Here is an 11,276-nt window from a genome sequence, read left to right as displayed (position 1 = left end):
CTTTAAAACAACAGGATTTAGCACAAGCATACTCTCCATACACCTGTTACCAAGACATGCTCAATTTCATGTTCAAGTAGTTGAACCATCTGATCAGTGTTCAGTGACAAAACACACCGTTTGCGCTGACAGTTACTTAAGAAAGGTCCTATGAGTAGATGACAAGTTATACAACATTTCCAAATGAGAAATTACATATGGGCTACATTGCTTTGCTATGTACACTGTACTGGTTCTTGTACGTGTTCCCTTCTCAATTCTATTCTACAGAACACAACTGTGAAAACAAATGCTAAATAGTGCCACGCCACTCCATAGTAACTATGGCAACAGCTGCAAAAGAGGAAAAGAGCAAAAGAGGAAATTTGGACTAAGTTTGCACATGCCATCCAAGCCACTGGGGCACTGACAGTTCAACCTGCTTCAATTGTGCTACAACAACACAATTTGTCACATCTCACAAGAATTACCCCACAACAGATCCCGGGCCATAACGCCAACCAAAAGAATTCAAACAAGTTGGAGAGCGGAAATAGCACACTGGACAAAACCATATGCCTGGCTGACATCTCATTAAAAGTTGAGCAGTAAGAGACTGAGAAGACAGCTCAGTAAGTTGTGAAGGCATGCATGCATCCTAAATGCCACCTATGAATCATGCCCTAGTCACTCTGATATATGCTCACAAGTGCTATTTCGGGAGACATTTGACAGCTCGCGCTCTCTCTCTCTCTCTCTCTCTCTCTCTCTCTCTCTCTCTCTCCAAATGAGAAAGGATGAGAAAGGAAGGTACATTTTGGAAAGTTTATTTCTTTTTGTGGTTACCGCCCTACCCAAGTTTCACATCGTTCTCGATCATGTGCTCTGAAAATCATGAACGCAGCGTTCTGTTTGCAATGACAGGTTACACAGCCAACGCAGGTAAATGAATAACTATATTGTATACAGGTGGCAGCCTCATTCAGTGTCGAAACACTGTGTCTTCAAAGCAGTACACAAAGGACATAACAAAAAAAATCAATACATGTTGTAACTGATCTACAGAATATTTGCATTTAAACGATACAAAATCACACAGGAAAAAAAAGAAGACAGTTTTTAAACATTGGTATAAATATGATCAATACCATTGATGGCAAGAGGGTTCTTTTGAGTAAATATTGGGATTTGAGCATTGTGAAAGTATCACATTGTAATACTGAGTCTGATAAAGCAAGGTCTTTGTGACGAAATAGATGTGTTAAATCAACAGTCAGTTTAGAATGGGTTCATTTGGAGTCAAATACACCCGTGTGTATGCCATTACCGTTTGTTTGTTGTGATATTGTACGTGTAGCCAAACACTCCAAACAGCAGATAAGCGACAACGCACGGTCAGTTATTAATTTAATAGTGTTTAAAGGGTAAATGGAAAACCATGGTGGTAGAAGCGAGATATCAAAGCTCCATGAAAAAAACCAAAATGGGAATGTTTGGAGGAACATCCGAACATAGTCTCTTCAATAAAGGCAGTTTCTTTGCAAGATTTGTCGAAGTACAGGAAAGTATTTATGCCGATATTGTTCTTGCGTTACCTCTTTTTCTTTTGTTGTTTTGCTATTTTTTTCCTCTTGAGAATCATGTCATAGAGAATGTCAAGCCCTTCGAAGAGTCCTTCTCCGGTTATAGCACACGCTGGTTGTACGTGCCATAATTGCATGGGTCCCACGATATCAGCGACGCCAAGTCTGGCTTCCACTTCTTTTACATTTAAAGCTGCTGGTAGGTCCTGTTTGTTGGCGATTACAATGAGCGGTGTTCCTTGGTTCTCTTGCGTTTTTAGAAGTTTTGTCAATTCTGTTTTCGCTTCCTCCAGCTTGTCAATATCACAACTGTCAACAACAAAAACAATACCGTCCGCTCCTCTGGTGTAGGATTTCCACAATGGCCGGAGTTTGTCTTGGCCGCCCACGTCCCAAAACGTAAAAGTCGTTCCTTTCGCCTTCCCTGAAGAAGGTTTGACTTTCTCAACGTTGAAACCAATGGTAGGCACACTGTTTATAAATTCGTTAAACTTCAGACGATATAATGCTGTGGTTTTACCTGAATAATCCAGCCCAATCATAGCGATCTGTAGTGTTTGGAAGGCTGGTATATGCTCCCATATACTTCGCCCACTGCGTGAAGAACCACTACCCATGGTGTCGGAAGAATTTGCCCCTCGCGTCCTCTTCACTAGCGAACGCTGATACACTTCATACTAATTCCACCGTAACCCTATTATCACACGTAATCGCGACGGGGTGCGTTCCTGGATGCAATAAAATTAAGGACAGGACAGCAGAGCAGTCAAGTTTGTTATCCTGAATTGTTAATTTCTTCTGTACACAGTCTCCTGAAAGCGTGACCTGCTGCGTTTTCCAGTTCAAGGCAGTAAAACCTCTCCACGGCGTCTGGAGCGACCGACGGTACACTTTACGCTGCACCGGCAGGTTCGAAGGAATTGATCAGTATTTGCTGGCCGTTTCTCCCGCTAGCTCGCCTGGCAATGTTTGTCAGTAGTTTTCGATCAAGGCTGATGTTTATCCGCTACTTGTAGGTCATGGAATCATGTCCCTCTCTAGTCAAAAGCAACAGTTTACATGTCCGCTGACCGGGCTTGGGGAAATATCCATATACCCAGCGATCGATGTCAATGATGGCGTCGAATGCTAATGTTGTGTTATCCAAATATGGCCGATAACTTATTTAGGTTGGACTCAACCATTTACGTGTGGGGGAGCTTGGCGTCAGCACGTACATAAATCACATTAATTCTGCACCTGTCCTCGCTCTTCAAATCGTTTCACTGGTCTGGAAAGTGTCAGTCTGACGCGCATTGAACTCATTCAAACTCAGGTTTATTGATATCACAGGCAAAACTGAGATGTAAATTCTCCCCCGTGTGTTCGATCCTGACAAGCGTACACCATTAAATGTAACAGTTTCACCTGTACGGGCTGAATAGAAACTAGGATGGCTTCGACAACAAAGGCTTGGTCCGATGACAAAGGACCTGTTAGTTGAGTGGGCATCGTTGATATCCTGTGTTACCGCAAGGTGACCAAGACGTCACAATTGTCCGCGGTTGGTCGTAATTTTTAGGCCGTCGAGCGGACGCGGACATCCCTTCTGACTCTGACAATGCCGTCAATGAACATTCCTTATTCTGTTGGGACTGAAGATACTTTATCGGGGCCGACAGATAACGACTGTCTAGAGCTGTGAAAAACGTTCGCCAGGGACGCGGTGGTTGGAAAAGGCACAAGTTTTCGCCGGGAGCAAGATGGCCAAGGGGAATGGCAGACAACAAAAGTAGCACCAGACGTTGGGAAACTGATGGGGACAACAAGACAAAAATAAAACCGAGTTCAACTGGTGCATGTGATATTCTCTGTCTACAACCCAAAACAAAGTTTCACTCGTGGGGCACTTATGTTATTCAATGGAAAGGGGGGGACTCTACGCCTAACAAGAAAAATGTCTTGATTTCAGTGATTTGCGATATCTAAACGATTGTCATTTATTTCCTTCTGAAACAACATACATCCAAGCTAAATGAGAAAGCCAAAGAAGCATAGAGTGATGATGGAATTGTGGCCACGGATCTTTTATTTTTTCATTTTATTTTGTAGTACCCATTCTACTTCTTTAACAGCAAAAACACGGACTTATAGTCTTCAGAATGCAAGTGAAAATCAGAGCAAAACAATGTTGATGTATGATATGACTCGTGGACAAAGAATTGCTATTTTGGTGAGGTGATCCAAAAAAAAAAAAAAAACCGTCGTCGCTTCTGTTACCTGTTATGTCTGTAATACGACCATGGCTTCCGATGTGTTGACTACTTTTTCAGGATGTTCCGTTTTAAGATGCAGAGAAATGTGAATGGGCCTCTCATTAAAAACCACATTATATGTAAGGATTCAACTATGTCCAACCCATTTGTTGCTTTACATTGTAACCGAGGAAACTTTGTGTCACTTTCAATGCTAATTATACTGCTACTTGGCTTTAGAGAGTAGTAATATGTTTCCACACTATCCCATCATTCTGTACAAAGTTTTCATTCCACGATGATACGTATACGGGCTTCTACGTTGAACTTGCGGGCCCATGATATTTTCAACATTTCGTCATGAAACGTTAGAGAGATCCAAAGCCATGATAATATGTGACAAAAGTCCCGCGTATATTATAAGTTCAAAGTGGCACTAGTAGTCATTGGAAGTAAGCTTACTATAGTAATAGCGGAAGTAGTTGCGATATTGCTCGTCCAAGATTGAAAATACGGAAATATAAGATCCGGTGGTAACATTCCTAGGAGAAATTCATATCCACTGTGGTTTAGAAAGATAATCTTTATTTTCTGATATTTTTCTACGGAAACAACACTCCTAATAAACGATCAATCCTGGAGAGCTCATCACAATCCAGGTAGTTATCATGAGTTCGCTCCGGTAGCTGTTGCTTTCGAGATAGAGAGCTACCTCCACACTGAACCGTTTGAATACAGGCAACGGAACAAAGGTTACCCCTTCACTTTAATATTGCAAGATACTTATAGAGCTGTACGTTCCTTGGGATTAAAATGATCATATATGACTATGACGAGCAGGTTCACTGCCTTGTTCCGTAAACCATTCCTTGTGAATATTTTGAGTCGTCGGTACGATGCTCAATGGTGTTGTAATGTGTTGTCTGTTTTTAATTACGGCAATTTGTCTTTTTTCTTCTCGAATGGGAAAGGCTGCTGCAAACAGCAAAGAATCAGTATTGAAATAATTGACTAATGAATAATTAATTTCATTATCACCTAAAGCCAACAAAGGTGAGTAAATTCTTACGAAACTAACGCTGAACCAAGCATAATTTAGAAGAAGTGCGGGCATTAATTCTTTACATATAGCTAATTGTTTGTATGTAAATGTGAAAAGATTGCAAACAATTATAGACCATTACACAACAAACCAATTAAACGATTACGTTTTATTTTATTTTGGCAAATATGAGAATAACATTGCTGGAATTGCGCAATTTGGAAATACAGCTATCCTACATCAATTACAACTAAACTTGAGATACACAGGTCCACGCACTTTCATGCGCACCTCCGTCGCCCCTCCGAATCTTTTTTCTTCAGAAAAAAAGTAGTTGTCAGTGATATCATCAGCATTTGTAAAGCTGTTAAGGAACCCCTCGGCGACAAATCTTTCCCATTAAAAACGCACAGTAGAAAAGGAAAATGTTTTCCGACGAAATTTCCAAAAAAAAATCTATGGGAAGCCGCTGCCATATCAGCATGCAGTTACTGTAGATAAAGTGCAAGTTGTTGGCCGCTCAGCAACGGCTCGTGTACAGTAAAAACGAAAGATACTCATTACTGCCCTCTTGAGTGTAGTGCAGCGTTTCCAGTAGGAGTCCCATGCAGGTATGAGAAAGGTAGGCATCACGAAGCATGTTGTATCGTAGCGATGTTTTATAGACTCGACTAAAGGTAAAAATGCGTAAACGAAGGAAGAACACGCAACATTCTGTATTGTGAAGTATATTCTAAAGGGCTATAAACTTACTGTTAATCACTCATGTAAACCATGCATGTATGTATATATATATATATATATATATATATATATATATATATATACATATACTAACAATATGCTTGATTGATAATAATGGCTTGTTTTCTTTGTTAGATATTTTCAGCTAGCTCCTGTAACTTTTTAATTTGATTTTCCAGTGCCTTTTATTTCCTATTGTTTTTACAGAGCCCCTGCTTTTAAAGGGTTGCAATAAATAAACAAATAAATAAACAAATAAATAAATACACATAGTATACATACTATATACATATATATACATACATACAGACATACATACATACATACATACATACATACATACAGACAGACAGACTTACATACATACATACACACACACACACACATACATACATATATACATACATACATACATACATACATACATACATACATACATACATACATACATACAGTCACAACTAAATTTCTATTTACAATGACTCATTATGTTACATACGTACGCCTTCCTCTGATCGAACTGAAACACTTTCATAATGTTACGTGCAGAGGATACGAACAAAAGGGTGAACTCAGCAGTTTACGTTTAAACAAAATTTATTACGAAAATAAAACTAATTGCTAAGTCAGGGATAGAGTACAAGCTTTAAAAGTGTACAGACTACTTATCTCAGCTGGGACGGCAAAGCTCCAGTCTCAGAGTTGTAACAGTCAGTCGGATGAATGAACAGTCCTTGCAGGCTTGAAGCTGCACAAAGTCCACAGTATAAATCCAGCGTTGGCAGTGAAGGTCTTGAAAAGTCTTGAGAATGACTACTGCTGGAGTTTAGTAACACACAAGAGACACGATCCAAAGTCTGACTGGAAGCTGAGCACGTCCCTTTTATAAAGGCATATAAGAACAATCTAGAACTTTTATTGACATGCTAATTACTGTTCTAAAATTATCTCCCTTACACAACTAATCAACTTTCCAGAACATTCCAAACATGACTAATTGAATTCAAGGTTGTTAGGTCATCAAGGCAGTGACCTTGAGAATGTTCTAGACTAATTGAACTCAGGTCATGATGAGTGTGGGGGAATGACCTACATAACACACCCCCTCTTCAAAAAAAAAAAATTTTTCAAAGAAAAATCTTTCTTTTACAAATGTAATCTTGAAAAGGATTTAAGTACTCAAATTTTGTTTTACTCTAAAGTAAAGTTTCTTGAAAGTGAACAACAATAAAATTTCTTGAAAGTGAACAACAATAAACTCTAAATACGAGAGAGACAGTCTGCAATTAAATTGTCTCTGCCTTTGATATGTCTAATGTCAAGATTAAACTCCTGTAACATTAAACTCCATCTTAGCAATCTCTGATTTTTGCCTTTAAATTTCTGCAGAAAAACAAGAGGGTTGTGATCAATATAAACCACTATTGGCTGATTTGAAGAAGTAACATAAACTTCAAAATGCTGTAAAGCTAATATCAAAGATAAACACTCTTTTTCAATTGTAGAGTAGTTTCTCTGGGATTTGTTAAATTTGCGTGAAAAATAGCAAACAGGATGATCTATACCATGACTATCCTCTTGCAATAAAACAGCACCAGCAGCCGTATCACTAGCATCTACAGCTAATTTGAATGGCAAAGTGAAATCTGGTGCAGACAACACTGGGGCACTTTGCAGTATGGCTTTAAGTGTATCAAATGCCTGTTGGCATTGCTCTGACCAAACAAACTTTACTTTCTTTTTAAGTAAGTTAGTCAAAGGCTCAGTAATTGTGGAGAAATTTGGACAGAATTTTCTGTAGTAACCAGCCATACCGAGAAAGCGCATCAGTTGTCGTTTGCAGTTTGGTATGGGAAAACTTGAAATGGCACTGATTTTGGCATCACCAGGTTTTACCTCACCCTGTCCTACAGTATGTCCGAGGTAAGTTACCCTAGCCCAACCAAACTCAGATTTGGCAAGGTTGACAGTCAACATTGCTTTGCTCAGTCTCTCAAAGAACTTCCGCATGAGCTTGATGTGTTCCTCCCAGGTGTCACTATACAGGACGACGTCGTCAACGTAAGCTGCACATCCGTCTAGCCCGGATATGACGTCGTTGATCATCCGTTGGAACGTTGCCGGAGAGTTCTTCATTCCGAATGGCATCACCTTGTACTGGAACAATCCGTCTGGTGTAACAAAGGCGGATATTTCACGAGCACGATCCGTCAGAGGGACTTGCCAAAATCCCTTCAGTAGGTCAAATTTTGTCACATACTTGGTTTTCCCACTCGGTCGATGCAGTCATCAATCCTCGGGATTGGGAAAGTGTCTGTCTTTGTTAAAGTGTTGACCTTCCTAAAGTCCGTGCACATACGATAACTGTGATCTGATTTGGGAACAAGTATGCACGGCGAACTCCAGTTACTTTTACTGGGTTCAATAAAGTCATTGTCCAGCAGGTATTTGACTTCTTCCTGGAGATATTTCGCTTTTGTTGGATTCAGTCTGTATGGATGTTGTTTTACAGGCTTACTGTCCCCAACATCAACGTCGTGATAGATGACGTTTGTCCTCGTTGGAACATCTTGAAACAGGTGTTTATATTCGTGGAGCAGTTCTTTCACCTGTTGTTGTTGTTCTGGCTGGAGGTGTGCCAACTTTGTAGACTCCAGCTTCTCCAGGATTTCTGAGTTCTGAAGCTTGACCGAGCCCAGCTTTGAGTTTAGAGTTTTTTCACTCAAGTCAGTTTCAGTATCACTATCTTCATAATGGCCAGAACTGACTGTACTGACAGGCTTTGTTTTAGTAGGATTATCCCTATCCAAATATGGCTTAAGCATATTTATGTGACATAGCTGTTTTGTTTTCGCCTGTCAGGTGTTATTATGATGTAATTTAAATCACTCAATTTCTTATCAATTAGGTATGGCCCAAAGTAACGAGCATGGAGTGGTTTGCCAGGAACCGGAAGTAGAACAAGAACTTTTTGACCTGGTTCAAACTTCCGTTTTGAGGTGTTTTTGTCATATTTGGTTTTCATTGACTGCTGAGATGACTCAAGATTTTCTCTGGCTAATTCACATGCTTTAGAGAGTTTTGTACGAAAATCTGACACATATTGCAAAATATTCAGACAATCATCATCGTCTGATAGGAATTTCTCTTTGACGAGCTTAAGTGGGCCACGGACTGTGTGTCCAAATACAAGCTCAAATGGGCTAAAACCAAGAGACTCTTGAATTGACTCTCTAACAGCAAAGAGCAGAAAATGAATTCCTTCATCCCACTGCTTCTCTGTGTCAAAACAGTAGGTCCTAATCATGTTTTTCAAAGTTTGATGAAATCGCTCAAGAGCACCCTGACTTTCTGGATGATAGGCGGATGACGTATACTGTTTAATGCCTAGCTGATCCATTACTTGTTGAAAAATTCCAGACATAAAGTTGGAGCCTTGATCGGACTGGACACATTTAGGGAGGCCAAATAAAGTGAAAAATTTGACTAAAGCTTTCACTATAGTCTTTGTCTTTATGTTTCTCAGTGGTATGGCTTCTGGGAACCGAGTTGATGTACACATAATTGTCAGCATGTACTCATTTCCTGATCTTGTTTTTGGTAGGGGCCCAACACAGTCTATTAGAATCCTACTAAATGGTTCTTGAAATGCAGGAATTGGCTGTAAAGGGGCCTTTGGAATGGTCTGATTCGGCTTTCCTACCATCTGACATGTGTGACAAGTTTTACAGAAATGTGCTACATCCTGCCTGAGATTAGGCCAATAAAAGTGACTGAGAATTTTATGATAAGTTTTCCTGACTCCTAAGTGACCAGCCCAGGGCGTTTCATGGGCCAGGCGCAATATTTCAGCACGGTAGGGCTTTGGAACCACAATTTGATGTTTTATAGCCCAATCGTCATCAACCAAAACATCTGGAGGTCTCCATTTACGCATGAGAATACCAGACTTTGTATAATAGGAAACAGAGCTATCTGAAGTTTTACCTTCATCATCTACCCTGTCAAACAAAGACAAAATATCTGGGTCTTTGTGTTGTTCTGCAATGAGATTTGATCTAGAAAATGTCTGACTTTGGTCAGCAGTTTTACTGGAAGTTTGCAAATCCACGAGGGATAACGGAATGATCCGTGTCAAACACCTGACTGAGAAAGGTGTCATTTAAGTCAACATCTGTGACATTATTTTGAGAGTATTTGATTCTCGGAAGTTTTCTTTGACATGGCTCGAGTAATGGCACATGAAGGAAATAAATCGGGTATCTCTTGTTCAATTGGCTCTGGATCCTGATCTAAACTAGGATTATCAGTCAGTCACAAGTGGATTAGTAATGACCTTGTCCCCAGCAAGGTCGTTTCCAAGAAGAAGGTGAATCCCTTCAAAAGGCAAAAAAGGCCTAATACCTAAAGTCACAGGTCCAGAAACAAAGTCCGAGGACAAATAGACATTATGGAGAGGAACAGGAATGTAGTCATTACAATCTACCCCCTTAATAAGAACTTTAGAACCTGAAAATGAACTTGAACAAATGACTTTTCAGAAAACGGCAGGGTATCTGCCAACAAAAGAGACTGGGAAGCCCCGGTATCTCTTAAAATTTGACAGGGGTAGCGGAAGAGAAATCACTAGAAAGTGATATAAAACCATTATGAATAAATGGCTCGAAAATACCCATAATGCTATCTTGAGAAGAATTGACCTTGACCTCATTAATTGGGGATAAGAGGGGTTTAACCTCAGAAAATGTGTTGCACACATTATTAGACTCTAATTGAGTTGATGAAGAAATAAAGCCGGTGGGCTTAGATCCACTTTGACCACTTTGACCTTCACGTTTCCTTTTCAATTTGAAACACTCTGACATTAAATGGCCGTCTTTCTTGCAATAATTACAAGAAAGTGTACCGAACTGTTTGTCAGAAGGAGATTGAGACTTGGGATCTGATGATGTGGGAGTGTTACTTGAATTTTGTGAACTGTTTTCATTTGATTTCCTACTCTCCTTTGAAAAATTCTTGGATGAAAAGGAGGAGTTAAATTTACCTGCATTGTTTCTGTAGGAAAAGGACTGGGATGGTTTGCTGAGAAATGAAGATTTGTGAGTCAATGAGTAATCATCGGCCAAACGTGCAGCAACCTCCAATGTATCTGCCTTTTGTTCATTGATAAACGTCTTGATGTCACTCCGAATGCACCTCTTAAATTCCTCAATCAAAACGAGCTGTCGTAATTTGTCATAATTCTGACTGACCTTTTCAGAAGAACACCAACGATCAAACAGTTGTTCTTTTGTTCGAGCAAATTCAACATAAGTTTGATCCTTCACCTTCTCACAATCCCTAAATTTCTGACGGTAAGCTTCAGGCACCAACTCATAGCCTTGAGAATTAATTCCTTCACAGAATCATAATTTGAAGCCTGCTCTACTGACAACTGAATGTAAATTTCTCTGGCTTTACCCAACAAAGCACTCTGCAAAAGCATAGACTAGGACTCCTTAGGCCAGTTCAGACTCTGAGCAATTTTCTCAAAATGAAGGAAATATTTATCAACATCCTTTTCTTGGAAAGGGGGAACTAGCCTGAAATGCTTAGTGATGTCAAACTTGTCTGAAGGGAAGAATTTTCCTGACTGTCCAAGCTCTAAACGTTTCATTTCTAATTGCAGTCGGTGTTCTGCTAATTCTCTTTCCT

General features: G+C 39.8%; 1 protein-coding gene across 1 annotated transcript; it reads right to left on the bottom strand.

Moving 5' to 3' along the window:
• Window positions 1-790: 790 nt before the first annotated feature.
• On the bottom strand, window positions 791-2,708 carry LOC139150908 (ADP-ribosylation factor-like protein 4C). The gene has a single exon (XM_070723370.1). It carries the CDS (start codon window positions 2,177-2,179, stop codon window positions 1,571-1,573), a length of 609 nt encoding a protein of 202 aa, XP_070579471.1. The 5' UTR covers window positions 2,180-2,708; the 3' UTR covers window positions 791-1,570.
• Between the last annotated feature and the right edge of the window lie 8,568 nt (window positions 2,709-11,276).

The sequence above is a fragment of the Ptychodera flava genome, chromosome 15 (genome assembly GCF_041260155.1).
Source record: "Ptychodera flava strain L36383 chromosome 15, AS_Pfla_20210202, whole genome shotgun sequence".
In the NCBI taxonomy this organism is placed as follows: Eukaryota; Metazoa; Hemichordata; class Enteropneusta; family Ptychoderidae; genus Ptychodera; species Ptychodera flava.
This window is presented reverse-complemented; position numbering and strand designations above follow the sequence as displayed.